We start from the raw sequence: 19916 nt of genomic DNA, 5'->3' as shown, positions 1-19916 counted from the left end.
TGCATTGTTATTTCATATTTACTTACCAAATCCCGCCAGAGTAAGTTCTTGCCAAACTAGTTTTATATATTTCTTGTCTGGTCTTGCTCACGTATTGTTTTGTGTCAGGACCTTGTCTGACAGGAAAAGCGACCAGAGCAGTTCAGGCTACGGCAGTACTAATAGGTGATGCAGTAAAAATGAAGTCTATCTAAAACTTCTTATGCAATATTGAGAAACTTTTAAAGGAAGTAATTAGTAGAAGCAGCTTATATATCAAAGCTATTTTTAAGTAGATTGTGCATGCTGAAATGGCACAATAGTTATTTAGAAATGGGTGTTTCTGCTATTGATTCTGTAGTCGTGAATGTTTTTTTACATTTGCCTTGGAGGTAGGAAACAGTTGTGGTAGGAAGCAAAAAAACAAGGATACATGGATATTGATGTTGTAGTTTCAGCTTGGGTGCTGTTTGTTTTGATGGATGTAGTCAGGTCACTGAGCCCGTATTGCAGTTACCTGTTTTTAATGTTTCCATTCTTCAGTAAGAAGATTAATTGTTGCAAACAAAACTGGTCAATTGGGTGACGTATGAGGGATCAGGCTCTCTTAAAGCCCAAACTCAGTTTTCCATCTGCGGTTTTGCAGTGAAGGCTGGTTTATGGTTAAATTCCAGATTAGCCTTGAGATGGAGAATCTCAGCAGAGGAAACCTGAGACAAGTCCTTCAGAAGTGCAAGGTGCTTCACAGCTTGGTCCTTCACAGCTTTTCTGGTCTTTGCAAACATGTTTCAATCTTTGGTGTAGCTATAAGAGTCAGAGGAGATTTTTTTTAATGGGCTGGAGGATGAGGAAGGATCTTTTTTCCTTTTAATCTGAGAGCAGAGTTTGCGAAGACTTCCCTTCAAACATATTTGTTAAGAAATGTTGAAAGATTTCTGGTGTATGCAGGTGATTTTGTCCAGCCCTGTCTGTGTTAGTGGAGTATTCAAACTTACAAGTTTATCCTAATGTTTGCATTATGTACCTTTTTTACAGAGCAGCTTTGTGTATTAACTAGCTATGTAGGCGCCTCTATATGCATGACAGTGTGAATAATATAATGCCATTTTTAATTATTCCCAAATCTTTACTTTTAAAAAATATATGCTACGTTATCTCCTGTAATATGCTACAATAGTAAATCTGTTTAGAGAAAACCCACATACTAGAAATCCAGTTAATTGTATAATAAGTGCTTGCTTAGAAGAAATGGAAGGTAATGATATTTAATACTGAGAGAAATCAGAGAAAAAAGTCTGTAATTTAATTTTTGGAATGACTAGCCTAATGACTGTAAAATGAAGTTCTGAAATCTGATCATCTAATGATGATGACTTACAGCAGTATTTAAGGAGGATGTACTTATACAAACAATGAAGTAAGTTTCATACTACCACATATCTCCAAATTATTTGACCTATGCATATATATCATATGCAAATACATAAGAGTTCTAGGATATTAAAGCCAAGATGAATATCTGTTTATGTTCTTTTGTGCAGCATGTTCTGTCAGGATTTAAATACGTATATGGATTTAAAGGAATTCTGGTAGTCCCATTTCTTGTCCTGTTCCATCTTTGAGAAATCAAAATATTTTCAAGCCTTTTAGGGTGGAGGTAATTTATTTATTTACGACTTCTATTTTTAGTGTGGGTGGGTTTTTGTTTCATTCAGGTTTGGCTTTGGCGTGATGTTTTTATTATTTTTGTTCGTTCGTTTTGTCTCTTCTAGACGCCATACATAAAAAGGTTCATGCTAATTGCTATTTTTAGGAAGTCAGGAACTTTGCAGGTTGATGCAATCTTGATGGTCCTCCCAGCAGAAACTTTGTGTAGCCATGCCTTCTCAGTGAAAAGCAAGGGAGCTCTTTTACACTGAGCACTGAACAACAGCCCGGGGCATTGGGGGGTGTATTTGAGAAGCAGGATTATGTAGCATGATCAGGCCAGGTGTTTACAGGGCAACTTTCCCCCATTAGGAAACAAATCCTTTAAGAATAGCGTGTCAGGTACTAACCAGCACTTGGGTCATATGCTGGAGACACTTTGTGGACACAGCCTTGCTCCCTATGGCTTCCTTTGCTATCAAAAGTAATAATAAAGACTGTAAAGCCAGTCCTCCCAGTTACTGCTAGACACCTGTATAAACACAGGGCCACATGCACACATTTGTATGCATATGTGTTTGTGTGTATATGTGTCTGTGTGTGTATATAATTTCAAATGTGGAAAGTGCTCTTAGTATAGGTTTTAGATATACCATTTACCACCTCTAGTGAAGGACAGGTAGAAAGCATTTTGATGGTGTTTAAATGTCTATTTATGCCTTTTATAGCTGTTCTGTAAAAACCTCACATCTTTTACAGCTGCATGTAACCTTTTGTGCCTGTTTACTATTGTCTGGCATGCTTTATTTTGTGGACAATGTATTTTTCTTCCTTTTATGGGAGGAATATTGGGAATGTAATGTGCAGTAATATTTGGAATATGTCAGAGTCCTATGTGTCAGCGATGGGATTGTGACTCATGCAGGTCTGTTAGAAGAGGGAAGACTGCATATCTAGTCTGAGTCAATTTAGAAAAAGAACTTGGACTTTACATCTCAATTTACATTTATTTATAGAAATATGACCTAAATAGATGTTTGATGTCAAGAATCTGTGGGACTGTGGTGCTGACTATATGGTGGAGTAACATTTTCCTGCTGGCCTGTGATAATCTGATGCTATTTTCTTCTTCTTTTATGCAGGATCCAAACTACTGGATACAAGTCCATCGACTGGAGCACGGGGATGGTGGGATCTTGGATCTTGATGACATTCTTTGTGATGTAGCTGATGACAAAGACCGTGTAAGTACACATGGCTACGAAAGCAGTGTGGCACAAACTGCACATCAGCGCATCAATGGTGTGTGTTTCCTGCATGTGTCCCAAAGTAGGAGCCAACACAACATTTTTCATGTAGTTTGCCTGACAGATGTGAGAAATTTGTTCTGTCAGGGTTTTCCTTTTAATTGAAATCATGGGTTTTCCATCCTTTCTGGTTCTTCAGCAGTTCAAATACGAAAAGCAGGCTGCAAGGATGAAAATACCTCAAACAGTGGAAAATGCCTCAAAAGTGGAAAATTAATGTGCAAAAAAAAAAAAAAAGCATCTGTAAGTTGATGTTGCAGCTTTGTGTTACCAGTTGAATATGTGCAAAAATCCTGCTGGTTTTAAACTATCGAGTGTTGTTTTTTTTTTTCCCCACAAAAATTTGTTTTGGGAGGAATTGCTAGTTACACAGAACTTGAGACAATAATTATACACTGCTGAGCCTTGAGTGCTTTTATGCTTTTTTGAGTAGTGATTTAGATCACAGTGGACTAAGAGGCCTTTTGTTTATTGGCTATTTGTTGAAGTTATAGATACAAGTATCTTTGAATTACTTGTTCAAAAAAATGTGGGTAAGAAACACTGTGGCAAACTGCAAAGTCATGTAAATATGCTGCTTTGCTCTAGAAAGCTGAAGCTCTTGAAAGCATCTGAGCCTGATACAGACTTCAGTCTGGAAACGTGTTTCAGGACCGCACTCCTTCACAGACAGTATCCTTAATTGCCTCTGTTGGAACAGGCACTGTCAAGGCTCCTTGAAAACTGGCCAAATGATGACTCTTAGGCTAATTTTTCAGAAATAGATACTTTGCCTGTAGTTATTTCTTGTGACAAAACTTAATTGACATGGTTATTTCAACCAGGATTTTATAAGGAAAAATTATGTGAGGAGTCTTGGGACATGAAGACTCCTCAGTGTCTGAAATGCTGGGATTACTCAAGCTGTATAGAGTAACAGTGCTGAGTTTTCAGGAATTTCTTCCATAAAAATAGTGCCCAGATAAGATTTCATGAAAAGCTAATTAAAACCTCTAGTTGGTTATCTCATATTGAAGTGCTCAGCTGTGTGATTAGTTTAGCTTTTGCTTACAGGCCTTAGGGAGGCTGGTGCATGTTGTCACTAAATATAAATACTTATATATATATATGCACACACAGACTTATTTGAATCATGCACTTAGTTCCTCATGTGCTCTTCCCCTCAGAAATCTGAATTCTGGTGACTTCAAGACCTTATTCTTTGGTTGTTACCTTGCCTTGCTGCCTTCAAGTGGGGTATTAACTCACAGTGAAACTCTGTGGGTGTTTTTATGTGCATGACTAATAGCTGAAAAACTCTGACTGCAATTGAAGCAAGCAAAGTCGTTATTACAATATTGTTTTTGTGTATAGATGGACAAGATACTTAGCAATTAGTAATATTTATCTCTGCATTTGCCAAGCTCATCTCAACTGATGGCACTGTGCTATCCTGGTTTATATCCTATGAGTTAAATTTCCTTTTTTTAAAGGACCTTGCAGCATTGATTAGGAAGGTGCAATATAAACATGCACTGTGCTATCCTGGTTTATATCCTTGAATTAGTCATTCTCACTTGACCTTCACGTTTGGGTCTTTTCAAGTATTTTGGTCATTAGTCATTGGTTTTTAGTTTCCTGTAGTGTGTTTTAGAGCTGACCTTCCTGGCTCCCCTTAGTTTTGGTTGTTACTTTGCTTGCATAGCAAGTGTATCAACTGGCTTTGTGTTGCTATAAATTAATACATTTCTCATTAATGTGAGGTTTGGAATAGATCTCCAGTTAGGGATATTTTGTATCTTATCTGTATACTTAAGCATACCTTGTTAAAAGGCATTTAAACAGATGGTGTCTAAACATGTAATTAAATGATTACTGAAGTCTGTAGGATTAGCTGTGCTTAAAATCAAACATTTGCCTATATCTCTCTTTTTTAAAATTGGGACAAAAATGTCTAGGATATTGGAAAACTGAACTCTTAATGTTTTAGTGTTCACTTTCACAAGGAACTTCCTTACATTCTTGAAGAGAAGTTTGTTGTGTTACTTACTACCTGACATCTGTATTTTTGAAAATTAGTTTGCTCTTACCGTGGTTCTTTAGACATAAGGATCAGTGATAAATATAATTTTTGTCTTTGGTGATGCTTTTATGGTATAATTGTGCAGTGTCATATCATCACAATACAGAATGCAGAGCAGCTAAGGGCCACTTGTCCTCTTGATGGATTTATTGCTCTGTACAGTCAACTGCCATAGTAAAATAAAACACTTCAGGGATGTGAAGAATATATTTACTCCTATTCCACTGTCTCCATGGAGAAAATGTTTTGTCCTATAACAAATACAAAGACCCTTAGAGCAGCTGTTCTGAATGGAATGAGAGAAGCATCTTTGATGGCATCCTTCACATTAAAATGCAGTATGCTAGGATGACTTTATTTAGCTTCTTCTGTCCCTATATTTTGTAATTTTCTTGTACCTTACTAAAACAGAATGGATGAGTAAGGGTTAGCCCTTTCAATTGCTTTCTGGAATGATTTATGATGCTCAGTGTTGTTCCTCCTTAAAAAAAAAGGAGTAAAGCATGAAACAACTACCTGGAAAAACTGATTTTGCTAAGCTGTTTGTTCCTTTGTTTCTGAAACAGCTTTACTTAAGCCCTTTAACTTAGTTCATTGAGAAAGTGCATAAAGCACTCTAACTTAGCCAGCATAAGATGTGGACATTTATATTACACATATCACCACATGTGAAATTGCTTTGTTAATGCAGTTAAAGGTAATAACCTTATAATAAAAAAATTAAATGCTCATTTAAATAATTTTTTTGGAAACTTTTTAATATTTATTGAAATGTACTTTTTTCCAGGTTTTACTATGGAGATATGGATAGTTTTCAAATATGGAAACATATCAGTGTTTTTTACATTTATATATCTCTGTGTATACATGAATACAAATGGGCAGACTTGTTACTGTTTTTGAAAAATATTTGGCTACAAGAAACAAGATCCTATTTTCAGCTAGCATTTAGTCAGCTGTGTAACCTGCTTCCATTATTTCAAAAATACAGGTTTCTTGTGCATTTAATGATTAGACCAATATTTTAAAGATAGGTTAATAACCTGTTTAGTTTGGATTTCTGTAACTTGCAAAAGTAGCCCTCTCTATGAAGACTCTCAAAAAACATATGTCATCTTGATAAGTTTCCAACTTGATGATAGCATACTTGATGACCTCAGTTCGGTTTTTGGTAGGCAGACGTTCTCAGCAGCAAAAAAACCTCCAAAACCCAGAAAAAAACCAGAACCCAACCATTTTTAACTGTGCTTTCTTCGGCTAGACTGAGGCACGTAGACACTTGGGTGATTGGGTGTAATATGGAAGTGATTATTCTAAGATCTCATAGACTGTTCTTTACCCATGAAAAAATGTTGAGAAAACTGTGGTGTAATCTCATTAAAAAAAAAAACAAACACAACTAACAAACCCGAATTATGTGTATGAATATAACTTGCCCCCATTTGAATTCTCAGTGAAATAGTAATTTATATTTTGAACAAGTTGAAAAAAAAATTCATTTGCAATTATATGTAATTTTTTAATGAATAGAAATGCTCAGACTGTTGCTCAGTGGGAAGCTTTAGAGATCAAGATGTTTGTGTTTGGTGTAGCTATATTGCTACAGAGTTTTTTCTTCCCAAGAGAACAAGGATCTGCCATTAACAGCCACTGGTTGTGATGATCAGCTGGGCAAATAGAGCTACTTTGAAACAATGTAGGTGTGAACCTAAGGTCAATTATTCCTAAATTCGTTTGCTCCAATATACTTATTTTTGCCTAATTAATTTGGGATTAACAACATGTAAATCCGAAAGGCCACAGCATCTTATAAATTCCTTTATCACTGCTAAATTCAACGCTGGTTCTTAAAAATAACCACAGTAATTTGGTATATGCTTGGATTTACAGCCTGGCTTTATTTCTCTATGCTAAGGCAGGCACAGGCTTTCTTTGCTTGACTTAACATTTTCAAATATTCAGTCAGCTCTTCACCCTGCACAATTCATGCTTACACCCACTGAATGCAGTGATAAAAACCAGAGGAATATGGTTTGGTCTTGTCTGGAGTGGAGTCTCACACTTCCCACAGTGTTTGTGTATGTGCTGCTCTATCTGGCCCAGGTCACTGGAAGTTCAAGGTGATGTTGGTGCTTAGTGCTGCTTAGACAAACTTCGAACCTCCCAGAAAGACACACAAGAAGTTGCTGGTTTGAGTGGAATACTTCTGGTGAGAATGGGATGGAGATTAATTTCATGGATCTGTGTTGAAATGGAATTTGTAAACAGTCATGAACTAGAGTTAACTGTGTTAAGTAAGCAAACTGCAGCTGAAATTCAGTGAAATCAATTGTGCTTCATTTGCATCTGCTTTTAAGAGACCTACAGAGATTCTATTAATATTATTATGAAGTTGGTGCCTGCTTGCTTGAAGTGTGAAGACTTCTAGTGGAAAAAAGTCATTGAGCAGCTTCTTCACATAATGTCAAAGCATATTAGGACCTTTTCCCAGTGTAGTGGAAAGGAAATGAACTTTTGGGCTTTGTGTTAAAACAGATGGTCAATTCTAAATAATACTGTTGTTTTGTTTACTTCCTCCTGGAAAGCTCTGTTGAGTTAGAGAGGCATGTGATACACAAAATGTGGTTTGGAAAGGATGACTGTATTTTGTTTGTAACAAATGTTAACTGAAAGCCTGCACAGAAATAAGGCTATTTTGAGCAAATGCATTATAATGTTAAGGTTAAAGGCTAGCTAGGGACTGAAGAGCTGTGATTACAGTATTCTGCTGCTATTGATTCTTGCTCTCTCACTCTTATTTTTTGAGCCAGTTATGCAAGACTCCATTTTTGTAGTAAATTCAGGGTAGGCCAGTGACAGCAAGATGCTGTTAGAAACAATGAGATTCTGGTAACCCTGTGGCTGTTCATTCACTCAAAAATCTTAAAAGAGCTTTTGAAGTTAAGGAAAGCTGCGCAGATAAAGCTGTGTTATCTTTAGATTTTCATCATTACATAATCAGAATACTCTAAGTAGTGTTGTTTATTCAAAATTTTGGGTGTCTCTGCTTCATTTAAGCAAACATGCAGCAGAATTTACATGTGATTTCACTTTGATTCTGCAAGTTAAGAGTTTAACCCTAAAATCATGAGTAGAGAATAACAACTCTTCGTGCTTCTTGTTTCTGCCATTAACACATTAACACCCTGGATTGAATGAAGAAACAAGTTCTCCAGGTCCCATGCAGCAAATCTGACTGCAAAACCTTAAAATGCCCCAAAAAATTACTCAGAAATATGATTTGCAGTATTTACCATACCATGATTGGTATAACCTTTTTCCCCTCAAAACCTTTCTGTCAAATTAATTTCCAACTATAGCCACGAAGCTGCCACACTGTGCAGCTTCTCTCTTCTTGTTCTGTGTCTTCATTCCCAGTATCCCAGGAAAACAGATGACCTTGAAACAGTTTGTTGTTACTCACAAGTGACTTGGCAAAACACATTTTGAGCATAAGGCATTCTTTTCTTGTAACAGCGTAAAATAACTGCTTGAGCCACCAGGCTTGGGAAAGTATTGATACTGGGAAAGAAACCCATCATTTAACCAACCCCATGATTATTTTCTGTTTAAAAACTTCTGTTTTTGAACAATGGGCTCTTGATGGCATCTACTGTTTGGCAGTAGTTTTTATTTTAATTGTGCTTTTAGAGTTTGACATTTTGTATTACTGAAATTCTGAAAAATTGGTAAAAACAGAATGTGTCCTTTTAAACCAGGTGTTTTCACATTACCACTATTGATTCAATTCTGGGATGGCCACATGATGAATTTTAGGTCTGTCTTGCTGATGAATCTAAAGTAGAAAACAAAGTATTTGTACAGCCTTTATTCCCAGCTGCAATTTAAGGAAGACATATTTGAAAATAGCATGCTCAAAATATAAATGCTATCTTCAGTCAAAGAATGGAATTTAAATGCTTGTTGTGTTTCTAATAGTAAACTAAATTATAATTTCACAGTGTTTGTGGATGAGACTAATATATAATCATATATCCATGGAAGTGAGGAAATAAAGGTCATAAATAATGAATATTGCAACATGCATTTTTCAATCCCTAAGAGATATTAGATATAACTAAATGTTGTCTCCTAACTGTAGTACTTAGTTTTTCACCTCCTTCAGCACTGTTCTTCAAATTGTTCATCTCATCATCACTTAGTTTTTTCTAGCTATTTGGTGACAGCATTTCCATCCATGATTTGCTGTGTATTTTTGAGATAAATTGCAATATTGCAATTCCTTTCCTGTGATGCTGAAACAGTTGTATTTTTGCACTAAGAACTCTCACGTAGGAGACAACTGACATTAGTAAATCCATAAATCAGTTTCCATGGAGATCTGGAGAGCTGCAGGTAAATCTGACTCCTGAAAATTGAATATTTTGGTAAAAACTGTTCTCTGAGGAATAGCAGGCTCATGCATGAATATGATATACTGGGGAAGATTGTGACAGTATTGTCAAGAAAGTAATATCTCACAATATTATGCCTGTATTCTCAGCAGAAAGACAGACCTGAGCAACAGTGACAGGGTTAGCACAGTCAAAAACCCCACAGACTTGGCATGGAATAAGAGGAAGGGTTTTATGGATGTGTAACTGGTTTGAAGATGGAAAATAGAACATGTATTGTTCAATATACTTGCAATTGTTCTGAGAGAAGGAAGATTTGAATACTGGAGTGACAAATTCCATTATTGTGTGGGAAACTGCACATGGATGGTAAATGCTGCTCATAAAGAGTTGCAGAAGCATCCAGGGAGTAGACAATAACATGGTGGATGTAATGTCATTTTGGCCAAGGTGATGTGCTTTAGGAGAGAGTCTGCTTTAACTGAATACACAAACTAATGAGTTCTGAGCTTTCTCTTATTTCTGGGAGAATGTTTCTGGTTTTGCAATAGACCTCTGGACACAGTGGCTTACGTGCAAGGCACATAACCATTTCTCAGAGGGCTTCCAGCAGTTTGCCCTGTCTCTGCCTCTCCCCAGTATTTTCATCCCAGTGCTGCTGCTTGGCTCATGGGGGCTCTGGCAGATTTGTTCACTCAAGGGACAGAAGACTCTTCTTTGCAAAACTACCTGAGTATTTTTCTGCTATTTCATGAATATTGTAAATTCACCAAAGGACCTGGCAAGCTGAGGAGGAAAGGGAGAGGGCTTTTCAGCTGGGAGTGGTTGAGGTGTGAAGGAAGGAGAGGAAGAATGGGAACATGACTGGGCTGAGACCTTGCTTTTTCAGTGGTGCCTATGGAGCTGCTGGAGTGGTCTCTGTGATGCAGCAGGGGGTGGTGGGATCTCTCTGCTGTGTGTGCTGCTGAGGAGCCCTCTGCTTCCTCCAGCACCTAACCAAGCAACCAAAAATGATTTTGTAGAGATAGCAAAAAGCACAGAGCAAATGCCAACACTGATTCCAGGTACAGATTGACATCCTCCACCAGCAGTGTCTAAATGGACTAGGATCTCAGCCTTGAAAAGGTGTTGTAAGAAGCAAACTGTAGATGGCTTAGAATCAGAGGTGGTATTGAGAAGTGGTTCTTTGTTTTTTTCAGTGGAAGCTCTGGGGCATCAAGTGAAACTGTCATAAGAGTGGCTGTCTGCAAAAGGTTTTCCAACTTTCCTTGACCTTAATTTTCATCAGAATATCTGTGATGTTTATCAAATGTCATAGATGCTTCACAAAGTTTTGGAGGATATGTTTTTTCTTGAGATGTCATTTGCAAGCACATAATACTGAATTCTCTGCTTCTTTTAACTCTTCAAAAAGTTGAATCATGGAAACTTGGTAATTTAAGTAGGATTTCAGTTTGTGAGAAAAAGTTTCTTTTGTCTAGACTTTGGTGAAACCACAGACTGTGTTGAAGTGGTGATGGTCTCAGTGTCAAATATTAGTAAAATTGAAGGTCAATATGTGTCTCCAGATAATGACTGCTGCAGTATTATAAACACATCACAATTAAGAGAGACTTTGTACCAAAAATATTTAATAATTTTTTTTCTATATCTTGTAATAATTACAGATTCACTGGTTAGATATAGTTGTAGATAATATAAAGCAATGCTTTCTAATCCTTCACGGGGTAAATCTCCACAAAAATATGCAGTGAATCTAGAATTAGGCCATTATGGCTAATAAATACTTAACATGCTGATAGCTTTTGGTTAATTTTAGCAATTTCACTGTGTCCTAGAGGTAGATTATTCATCCTACAACAAAGGAAGAAGTTGCAGAAAAGGTTGGTTATGGGGATTTATTAATACTACTCTCTTACTCCTTATTATCAGCAGGTCTTAAAAGAAATGCTGTTCCGACTTCACAGATATTTCCTAACAGAGGTAGTGAGACTCATACACCAGAGGACTGACCCATATTAGAGCTTAATTATAGTAATGGATAATCCTGCAACTATAAATTATTCATAGTTGTTTTGTACATGAAGTAGCATCATGAATAAAATAAGGAAAAGTTTCTGGAAAAGACCCTGATTAATGCCCAAGTTTGCCAAAAGGTAGTTTTCCTCCTTGTCTTTCAACATGGATTAAATGGTTTGTAGAGCTCGGCCCTTTGGATGTGTTTTGTTTAATGGAAATCAGTAGCAGCAACTCTCGGGGCTCTACACCCTTGTAGAGTTCCTTGACTAATACCTTATGCAAGAGAAACATTCCTACCTAAACACAGTCCTGCTACAAAAGCTGCAATCTCAGCTGTCTGATAAGATTCCCACACTGTCACTGGGATGAGAATTCATTACTCTCTTATCCATTGATACCAACAGGTCTTAAGAGACTGTTGTGACTTTGTAGTTATTTCCAAGGAAGGACAGTAAGGTTCAGAGTCAGGTACTTTATTCTCTAGTTGACTTAAAAGTTGAAGTATCTCCTAGGTTTGTAGTGTGAATAGTCTACTGGCAAGGAGAGAGCACGGAATATTTAAATTAGATTAAAATAGGGCCCCTAATGCATTTAATGAGGTGGTTACTGCATGCTGGAGGTTTCTTCAGAAAGGGCCTTGGATCCAAAACCGGGAAAGTAATGCTGTCTTTTTTTAAGGAGCCTTCACCAGTCTGACTTTTCAGTTGACTTCCCAGCAGTAGCCCAGAGAGGAAGGAGTTAAGGAGATGCTTTGAACCCAAAGTCTTCTGCTTCATCCCCACACCCTGTTGGTGTACTTCCACACCCAGCTGGTGTGCAGGGAACTACCTCCCGTTCACCTTTAGCGTGCTCAGCAGGATAGTCACTACGTTTTCAGATTAGCATCACCACTGAAGCCTGTCTGAGTTTAAACAGCAAGAAGGAGTTCTGCCTGCTCTTCAGTGACATTCAGCATTGCAGGACCATTGGCTTCTTTCTTTTTTTACAACCTGTTGGAAGAACTGAAACTGGTCTTTGGTGGGCTCTATTCCTTACAGGCTGCAAGATTTCCTGTAGATTGAAGACTGTTTCATAGAAGCTTGGTGGGAGCTTGATGATACTGAATTTTTACTTTCTTGGGATGCTGTTTACTTGAAGGTAGCCATACTTTGGATGAAATGGCAGACACACCTAAGAGGAAAATTACAAAGAAGTCGTCGTCCTTTTCATATGATCGCCGGAGAGATTCAGTGAAAGTTAGGAGACAATCCAAGTCTCTTAGCTTTAAGTCTGCTACATTGGGTGCTCAGAAAAGGCAGGCACAGAAAAAGCAGGTTTGTATTTGGATATTCCTCAGAAAAAAATCTTGCCTTCTAAATTTTTGTGGAGTTTGTAAATCTTGCTGTGTTACTGTGAAGCGGCAAGCAATCTCTGCTGACTTGCAATCTGTGTGTCTGTAGGTATGTGTGAGCATACAAGCTTGTGTGCCAGTAAAGCTGGATTTTTTCCTGTAATATTTCCTAAGAGCTAGAAAATTTATGGTGTTAATTTTATGCTGAGAAAAGTCTGCATCTTTTCTGCTTTTAAGATGTGATTTATGATTTCTATTTTGTCTCAAGGAATTGCTCCTACAGTGCAGTAAGTTTCCTGTGAGTTTGGGTAGTGTTTGTTGTGCTGAAAAACATGATGGGTGCTGAAACTTTTGAAGTTATTATTCAGATTACAGCTGTTCCACTGCTTTTCATTGTTATTATTATTTTTTTAATGTTGAAATGTACCAGACTGAGAGCTTTAGGGAGTGAAATATCTTACTTATTCCAGAACAGGTAATGCAAGTCAACAGAAGCACCTGTTCTGGTGGGACCAGTTCTTGGGTTAGAGGGCAGTTTAATGCCTTGGCAGTGCTGCTTTGCCATAGTAAAAGACTTTCATACACAGGTCTTTCTTTATATTTTGTTGCTGGGATCTAATTAAATGAAATCTCTCCAAAGAGAAGATGCAGTGTGAACTGTCGTAAAGGGAATAAAAAGTGAGTCAGTTCATGAAATATCTTTGTATACTGATCCCTGAAATTTAATCTAATATGGAAGGAGTACAGGATCACTGACTCTGATCCATCTCTTGCTCTGCACTTGTGTGCACCTTCTTGAACGGTTTAAATGAACTTTACAGGGAATTTCTAATTAGCTGTGTACAACATAAAGCGATTTAACACTTTGCAAATAGTGTCTCTTCAAATGTTTTGAAATAGACTAGATTTTCAATAGCACTAAAGTGAATTTCTTGCAAGCAAGTAGTTTTCAGACCCTGACCATTCCAACTGCATCTAAATTTTTGAGGGCATATACCCATTCAGATTTAAGAGAATGTAAATTATTGTGTCCAGTGTAAACTTTAGTATTAGATTAAAAATACAATGTATTTTATATGTGTGGGATCATATTTGGTTTTATTACTGTTTTCTCTTGTTCTTGGAGAGTTAAAATGTCTGTTTACATAGCAAGAAATTTACTGGTAAAATGTAAGAATATTCCAGTTTATTTGGATTCTTTAGTGTTAATTATAGGCATAGCTGAAGCTGTTTTTCTTGAATTGAAGTTCCAGAAGTTCAAATGAGGAAATACTTTAAATCAGAAAAACCTTCAAAAGTGCTGCAAGCTCTGACAGTCCTGCTGCACTTCCACCCATTATTTGATGTGTTTTTTAGAAGTAAAAATAATAAATCTCAATTTTATTAAAATATGAAATACTAAATGACATCTGTGAACGTTCAAGTTCCTTGAATCTTTTGGGGAAGTCGGCTACTCACATTAATTTCAGAATTTTATTTGTGAGCGCAAATCAGTGAGTATCCGTGTATTTTGATTTTAACAGACCATAAGGTTCTTGAGTCCACTCATCTTTTGGATGTCTGCCATGCTTACTGTGTGACCTCTAGTGGTTAATGAAAAATATGTTCAATTACTGAATTCAGGCTGTTGCTTGAACAAGTTTTGAATGTGTATTCTTGTTGGTTTAATTATTTAATCTTCTAAATTATATTTTTATTTAAAATAAAAACTATAATCTGCTTTAGCTAAATCTTTTATGGTGTCACTTCCAGAAAAAGTGCTTTGCTAAAAATTCTTATTCATAGGGATGTATGTCTGAACTCCAGTACTCATAGATGCAGAATTATGGGACTAGTTTTAAGAGACTTTTACTACTTTGTCTTGGTTAGTGGGTGATACATCTGAAATGAAGCACTCAAGACAAAGGTCCATTTTGATAACTTTTGTATATTGGAAAGATCTAAATAAGGGCTTTTCTGACTCAAGAACGTATTTTTCCCCTTCTAAATGCTCCAGTAACTGTAAGAACAGTTAAGTTTTCCTATAGGCTTGGTCTTGTTTCAATCTTCAAATCATAATAATTAAGTGAGACAGAACCATTCTTTCCTCCCTGCCCTCCCCCCTTCTCACGAGGGCAGACACTTCTGTGTGTATTGGAAATGCTGTTGAGCACAAAGCTCAACTGCATTTGTTACTGTTGGACTTGAAAAATGATGGGTTTGAATTTACCAGAATCTGATCAGTTTTCAAGCAGCCAGACCTAACTGTGCTCAGCACAGCGTCACTGGTGGTCACACAGACTCCTTCCAGGCTGGGTTACTGAGTGAGCAGATTTTCACCTACAGCACCAAGAGAAATGTTACTTTAAAAGGCTTTTCTTTGTTGATTGAGTTTCTTTCTAATTTTTTAAAAAATATTTTTCTAATAGATGTTTGACATCTGAGAATATTTAAAACTGTGCTTTGGTCTTTGCTGTTTTAGGAGACAATAGGAGACTTTGCTGCTCACAATATATGTGGTTTTACTTGGGTGGTTCCCTGGAGGAACAATACTCTGCTTCTGCTTATACTGGCAGGCAAGCCAAAATTATTTTTTAAATGTTTTGGTAGACTGATATCAAAGTCTCTCAAAATCACAGCATGCTGTGAAATCGTCTTCTGCTTCCTTGGTCTTATTATCACTGACCTCCTGTTTTTGCAGTTTAATTTCTTATTTTTCTTTTTTGTGGTAAAATTTCATTTTGTCCTCTCCCCTAATGAAAAGTGTTTAATTACTGGTAAAATAGTAATAAGAATCTGAGAGCATTTTTTAAAAATACCATTTATTACATTTTCTGAATTATGGTGATGTAAGAAAATGTTAAGGTGAATTGCTGTGTTTCTCTTGCTGTTCCATGGGTTTTTTGTTAGCTTAGCTAACTTACTAGAAATGGAAAATCATGAAGTGTTCAAACCCAACAATATCAAATATTCTATCTGATGTAGCAATGAACCTCTTCCAAGATAATCTTCCCATCAAATTATTTATTAGTACAGGTCACTTTTTTATTCTGTTGTTTTCCCTAGTCTTATCTGTTCTGAGGTAGAAAATCTGGTAATTACATTCAATGGCTGCTGATATTGTTGTATTGGTTGATCTGGATAGAAATCACATTCCAGAAATATGTAGGCTGGTCTTCTTAGGTGTACAAGTATTATGCAACATAATGTATAAAATATTTGATAGTTTTAAGAGAAGTGGTTGTCTCTTGTGTTTTGAATGAAGAACAAAGTCAGTTGCATGAAGTATAAACTGTAAATAAGTAAAAATTTGAGATCAAAATCCTTATGTGCAGGGGACCATAAAAAATAGATCCAGTTTTATTTTTAGCTGTTTTGTGAGAGCCTCTCAAGTCTTATTTCTCTTTGTCATCACCAGCTGACTGATTACTGGGATGTGGGCTGGAGCCTCAGCGCATTAATTAAGATCTGAAACTGTTTTCCTGATAACTACTTATGTGTTGCACACAGCATTTTGGAATCTGGCAAAGTTCCATGCTCATACAAGGCTTACATAGACTGCTGATTTGTGGTTTATTCACTAGCATTCCTATTTTTCTTCCATGGAATTCTACAGAATTGAGATGACAAACTTTTTTTCCCTTTTCTTTTAAGCTCTATAATTCCTGAACTCTGTGGGGTTCACTGCCTGCTATCCCAGATGCAAGGCAATGCATACAAAGAGGGTGTTGTTAGAAAATCTTCCAGTCCCTGTGTTTAGATATGACTCAGTTTATAGAAGTGTTCCAGATGCCTTGTTATGAGCATCTGAGAGCAGGGAAAGGCCTATGAGTTCCACTTTCTGCTGTCTTATTAGAAAGAAACAGTGAGTGGAAAAATGGCCCTGGGAAGGTTGGTGATGTGAGGGAAGGGGGTTGCCCAAAAGGGTAATGATTTTTCACATCAATACATAGTAGATGTCCCAGGACCAGGACTACTGGTGTGTGACAGATCTGGTGAGCAAAAAGCCATAGCACCAGCTACCAGCAAATGGTTTGTAATCTCATTTCATTTTAAGATGTTATTTCTGAAAACCATGATCTGTGATTACTTTTCATCTAGTGATTTTCTTCCTGTCTTTTACAAGAGTTTATTTTGAATTCTCTGAGGAATCTTGAGTACCTTCTTTGGGGAAAGAGAAGTCAGCTTTAAGTGTGAGCCTGAGGATTTGTTGTGAAAAATCTGATCCTATTTTTTTTTAATGAAACCAGACAAGCGTGTAAAGAGGAAAAGCATGTGATATGTGTAACAGAGCACTGGGAGATAAGAGTGTGTAGGTTCCTTTGGCAGCTGGGTTATTAGTAGAAAGTTGGCCTAGCTAAACTCATTCCCTGTGGAGCCTGGCAAGCTGTTAACCATAGTGGTTGGCTGATATTATTAAAGCTGTGGTTGCAGCAGGGTGAGGTGGGTTGTAGCTGGTGAAGTGGGCTCACCTTCAGTTAAAAAGAGTAAAATCGAAGCAGAGTGGAATGATAGTGAGAGGTTTGGCCATGGTGAGTCTTGAAGTCATGTTTTCCATTTCTTACTGAGGCTTGTTCATGGAGATTGTGGTAGATGTGTGTGGTAATGCTCCCTACAGCAGTGTAAATCATTGTGCCTTGATGGCATTTGCTGTGGTGGTGTTGGTTATTGCTCTCCTTGCTACTGATTTCCAGTGCACTGAGAGAGTAGTTGTCCTCTTCCAGAGTCATGGATTCCTTCTCTTGGTGCTTTGTCCTGGAAGTTATTATGGTATTGCATACCATCTCAAGAAATATTTTGTTGTGGTCTTAAAATAACACCATGCTGCCAGGAGGTTTTCAAATTTAGTTGGTGATTTCTTTAATGCAAGCAAAATACGAGACTTTATTTTGACAATTTAGAGGTTCATCTGATCTAAATTGAGCTATTATTTTTAATTCTGTTTGAGTAATTGTTGTTACAGCTCATGTAAAAGCGAACATGATAAACCACACTTTTAGGCTCCTGAAAGTGTGGCTTTGTGGCAGATTTTAGCTGATCTAAGACTGTGGTGGTGCTGCAGATGTGTGTGACCTTCCACCTTCCCTGGCTCTGCTTCCCATCTCTCCCTGGCTTCAATACTGGGAATTGTTGGTTGTGGCAAGTGGGGTCAGAGTGCTGATAACTCTGCCAGAAAAAAAGGACAGCTCATAGGAGGAGGGGTGATACAATGGCCTCTGCTGCAGGGAGCAGTCTGATGCTGGGAGCAGCTTTGCTGTCGACAGAGCCCTGGACATTACAGTAGAGAATGAGTGTCCCTTAGCAAAGCTGGGTGAAAAAGACATTCAGGGCTCCAGCCCTGCTAGCCAAGGGAGCAAAACAGCCAACTGGCCATTCCATTTGGCAGTGCATGATGTTACCCATGATGAGAAAGGAGGTGCCAGGGAAGGCAGGTCCTTGTTCTTGCTTGTGCCCACAAGGGGCTGGTGGTGTCCCACAGAGTACCGGGCTAAGTTTGGCCCAATGCAGTGTGCTGAGCTGGTGGGTTCTGTGTATATTCACCAAACTTCTCCCAGCTGCAAATACTCACCCTGCCTTGGTTGAATGCTCTTGGTCTGCTGTTGCAATGTAGGCACTGAGGAGAGTAAGAAACAGAGTCACAGAGCTACAGTGGTTGAGGCTGGAAGGGACCTCTGGAGGCGTCAAGTCCAACCCCTTGCTGCAAACAGGGCCTGTGTGATCTGGATCTGAGCATCTCCAAGGCTTTAGATTGCACAGCCTCTCTGTGCACCTGTTTCAGTGTTTGCTGACAAGGTGAAAATTGTTTCCAAAGCCTCATCTGGCTTCCTGGTGTTGCAATTAGTGTGACTGTTGCATCTCCTCCTACTTCTGGGTCACTTCTCAGAAGATCCCAGCTCTGTTTTCTTTCTTCCCACCCATTAGGTCACAGATGACAGCAACAATCTTCTCTTTTAGCTTCCTCTTTAAACTGATTAAGCCCAGCTTTCTCGGCATCTCCTTGCAGATCCTGTGGTCCAGCCTCCACTGTGCTGGTGAGTGTGACAGGACATTTCAGCTACACTGCTGCTGTCACAGCCTGGTGTGCAGGAGCTGCCTTCACCACGAGGGTACACTCCTGCCTCGCCTTCCAAGTGCTGCCCAGTAGGGATCTGCCCACCCTTCTGTACGAACTCAGCATCCTGCTGGCACCCAGCCAGTACTGCTGCACACTGATTATTAATTTAAAATTCTTGGTGGCATTCCCTCATTAGCAAGAAGCAGCGTGCATGCATTTTTTTTTTTGCTGCTTCTTGTGCAGCATTATATCCTCAAAATGGGATCGGTGCATTTCAAAAGAAACTGTTGTCAGCTGCAATAATGCTTTTCTAGGATTAGCCATTTTGTTCCAGTTAAGAGGGGGAAAACTCTGCCAAATACAAACTAGGGGACAAAAAAAAATGAATAATGATTTCTGGATATATGTATCATAACATTCCATTTCAAAATGCTCATATTTTCAGCACCTTAGCAGAAACAGTTAGTTAGTTAATGAAGAGAAAATTAGTGTTTTAGTACCCTTTAGTCCCCTTTATTACCTATACATAAAAGTATGTTTTAAGTGCTATGCCATTGTTTTTGTGGAATGGTGATCTTTGCATGGTATAAAAATTGTGGGAGTTTTTTGTGCTGTATAAGCAATATTTTGACATGTATTTTGAACAGTCTCTGAAGTTCTGAGCGAATGGTCTTTGTTTTCATTTTAATACTAAAAGAAGAAGTTGTATTTTAATATTACAGAATTTCCTAATGGAAAAGGATTTTATCTCATTTCCAACTAAGATTTTGTCACTTTTCTAATAGCAACAAAGTTTTGCCCCCTGTTGTCCTGTACAAGAGTGAGTGAACATTTTGCTTTACAGCAGCTTGATTTTAATATTTCTTGACGAAAAGGAAAGAAAATAATTTTTAATTATCTAAAAATATGTCCCCTGGCTCAAAGTATACTTCTCAGATAAAAAGCAAGCAATGTTTTGCTTTCTCAGCGATTTCTGTCACTTGAAGTGTGAATTGATCATGAAGGTAATAGCACATGGGGAAAATCCAGTGGGAACTGTCTGATTTCATACATGTTTCAGTTCAAACACTTAACGTTCTTTTGATTTGTAGACTGTAATTTTCACTGACAGTATTAGAGGCTTTTAGAAGAACAGCCCCTGACA

General features: G+C 37.7%; 1 protein-coding gene across 11 annotated transcripts in view; it reads left to right on the top strand.

Moving 5' to 3' along the window:
• PARD3 (par-3 family cell polarity regulator) overlaps nucleotides 1-19916 on the top strand; it is a 443962-nt gene that overhangs the window by 45822 nt on the left and 378224 nt on the right. For all 11 annotated transcript variants that reach the window (XM_084221270.1, XM_084221269.1, XM_084221268.1 and 8 more), the window contains exon 2: nucleotides 2769-2870. In XM_084221270.1, coding sequence (XP_084077396.1) covers nucleotides 2769-2870 — 102 coding nt within the window. The remainder of the gene's footprint in view (nucleotides 1-2768; nucleotides 2871-19916) is intronic.

Source organism: Fringilla coelebs (assembly GCF_963513975.1).
Source record: "Fringilla coelebs genome assembly, chromosome: 1".
Classification (NCBI taxonomy): domain Eukaryota; kingdom Metazoa; phylum Chordata; class Aves; order Passeriformes; family Fringillidae; genus Fringilla; species Fringilla coelebs.
Note: the sequence above shows the minus strand (reverse complement) of the source record. Positions and strands in the feature narration are given on the sequence as shown.